Genomic DNA, 3,040 nt, shown 5'->3' on the forward strand with positions numbered 1-3,040 from the left:
ACTTATTTTTCAGTGTTTGTTTTATAAAACCCAATGCTCCATGCGCACTGGCTGTAATCGCATCGATGTGGTTGACAAAGGTTAGCCTGGTGTCAAATATCACTCCCAAATCCTTATGTAAATTCACTCGTTCAAACGTATGTTGTCCATTGTTGATCGTATAATCGTAGTTGACTATGTTTCCACCTCTTGCATACGTCATGACGAAACATTTTCTCAGATTCAAGTAGAGTTTGTTTTGTGTGCACCAAACATCCAACTGATCAATGGCATTTTGAAAATTACCGGCATCAACGGGAGAGCGAATTTTCCGAATCAACTTTAAATCGTCTGCAAATAGCAAAACAAGAGCATTTGACACAGTTTCAACAATATCGTTTATAAAAATAATGAAAAGACATGGTCCCAATATACTTCCCGCTGGTACGCCTGACGATACGGTGAAAGTCCGTGACATTCTTTCGCCGATTCCAACAAATTGTGTTCGGGCTGTCAAGTATCCATACATTTTTCGACCATTGAGTCCATCGTGAAATTTACTTTTTGCAGTAAATTTGTTGAGGTTGATCGATTTTTTACGAATCCATGATTTTTTACGAATCGATTTTGCCATGAACCACCATTTCGAATAGTTTTGCAATCGTTGGTATTATCACTATTGGCCGGTAATTCGATGCATTGCTTTTTTTCCCAGATTTGAATATTGGTACTATTCGAGAGTTTTTCATCGATGCCGGAACACCTCCTTGATCCAAAGACTTACAGAATAGCACTGTCAATGGTTTTGCCAATGAGTGTGCGCAGTTTTTCAGTAGTTTCGGCGATACCCCATCTGGACCGGCTCCTTTGCTTACGTTGATCGATTGCAATGCCCTCAATACATCATGTTCATTGATTTCGATGTCAAACGAGAGATCACCGCATTCATCCAGCAATTGATCCAAATCGATACTGTCGCTCTGTGTATATTGATTTTCGAAAAAATCAGCGAATAATTCTGCTTTCGACGTTTCGGTGTTTGCAATTTCATTGTTGTATTCAACAATAGCAGGAATATCGCTTCTCTTTCTTCGGTCGTTCACAAATCGCCAAAAATATTTTGGATTTGATTTGATTTGTGATTGTATGCGGCTGATGTATGATTCGAAGAGCTGCCCTTGTAACTGCATGAACGAATCGGAGATGGCATTGTATTCGTCGAAATTGCTAGTCTCCCTTGCTCGTTTGTACGCTTTTCTTCGGATATTTTTCATATGCTTAAGTTGTTTCGTGTACCATGGTGGGTCAGTGCTTCTTTGTACGGTGATCTTTGGAACAAATGAGTCTATTGCCTCGTGTAGAACATTGCCAAAAATTTGGAATGCATTCTCGAGGTCATCAATTCGATTTATTCCCAACAAAATGTCATTTTCAATGAAGAATGCATTCATTGCATCAAAATCAGCTGAGTTAAACGCATATATTTGCGATGATTGATGTGTTGATGGTGCATTTCCATCAATTGTGAATTCGATTTCGATTGCCTTGTGCCAATTGTCAGGTTTAACCAATGGTTTGGTTGATTCCATCAATGACATTTCATAAAACTTGTTTGTGAATACAAGATCCAAAACATTTCCGGCTGGATTTTCGATATTTGACAATTGGTGGAATCCACAATCGAACATTGTGTCAAAAACTGCAATGCCACCCTCTGTCAACACGTTCATTGGCAGAAAATAATCACCATCATCGGCTTTGATCCATTTGACACCGGGTTGATTGAAATCACCGCACACAATTACAATGTCATTTTCGTTGAATGGAATCAATTTCACGATGTCGGCGAACTCCAAGAATTTTTCCGTCTCATGTACCGACCGAATGTACACCGCAAATACAAATACATTACACGAAACGAGAGAAATTTTTACGCATATATGCTCAAGGCCACTGTTCTCAGATAAAACCACTTTTTCACTGTTGAATCTGCAATCCACTGCGATCAGAACACCACCACCGTCGATTCTGTCACTTGTGATTTCACTCCGATCTCCACGGTATACATTATATCGTTTCCCGAAATGCTCAATGTCCGAAATAGATTCTGACAACCACGTTTCGAAGAAAGAAATCACTTCAAATGGACATGATTTTGTTGCTAATCGTATTTCATCGACTTTGTTTCTAATTGAATGTGTATTTTGTATATACACATTCAATTTTGTGTAATTAGGAACAAATTGCGTAGAATGATCATTTTGTTGCAATGTTTTTAACTGGATGTTTTCGTTGTTGGTGACATTGAGCTCGGTGATTTCATTTTGCCCGGCGATACATTCATTGGTTCGACATTCGATTTTCTGTTCACTGTTTCGTTTAAAGCCGGGAAATAATTTGACAATGTCAAATCTTGTAAAAACGGACGCACCATGATATTTTCAGGCCACATATTTGGATCATTTAATATTTCGAAGTCTTCGGCATTTGATTCAATTTTAAACGAAACGAATTTTAATGATGACAAATCACAGTCTTTTTTCACAAGTTTGTGCACATTGATTCGATTTTTGTCATTGATGGACGTATTTTCGGCAATTAAATCAATAACTTGTTCATTTGTCACTTCAGGCCGAAATCTCGATACCCAAACTGCCCTTTCAAACTTTGGCTTTTCTTCGCGTTTCTTTGGCGGTGAGACAGTTAATGTGCATTGAACTGATTTGGTTCCAATTTTCGCTGCCGGTACATTCTTTTTTGGCGCTGGTTCTTCAACTCGTTGACGTTTGGCCGATTGATTTTTTCGCACGACTGTGGCAAATGTGGATTGTTTCGATGTCGACGGGGATTGAAAATCACTTAAATTCGTTGGTTTCGGTGTTAATTGCTGTTTTTCAGCACGCTGTAAAAGAGACGGTCTGGTGGCTTTATTCACTAACACATCAGTTGCTTGGTGAATGACATTGGTTTTTTCATCGATTCTGTCAATTTTCTCTCCATTTTCATCAATTGATTTTCGTAGCAATTTCATTTCATTAATTATTTGCATTGATATCTCATT

The 3,040-nt window shown here is 38.4% G+C and overlaps 1 protein-coding gene across 1 annotated transcript; it reads right to left on the reverse strand.

Moving 5' to 3' along the window:
• Window positions 1-593: 593 nt before the first annotated feature.
• Window positions 594-1,667, reverse strand: LOC116350250. Its single transcript, XM_031781996.1, has one exon. The coding sequence runs from the start codon at window positions 1,665-1,667 to the stop codon at window positions 594-596; it is 1,074 nt and encodes a 357-aa protein (XP_031637856.1).
• Between the last annotated feature and the right edge of the window lie 1,373 nt (window positions 1,668-3,040).

This window comes from Contarinia nasturtii, unplaced genomic scaffold (assembly GCF_009176525.2).
Source record: "Contarinia nasturtii isolate CC-2019 unplaced genomic scaffold, AAFC_CNas_1.1 Cnas_scaffold_3977, whole genome shotgun sequence".
Classification (NCBI taxonomy): Eukaryota; Metazoa; Arthropoda; class Insecta; order Diptera; family Cecidomyiidae; genus Contarinia; species Contarinia nasturtii.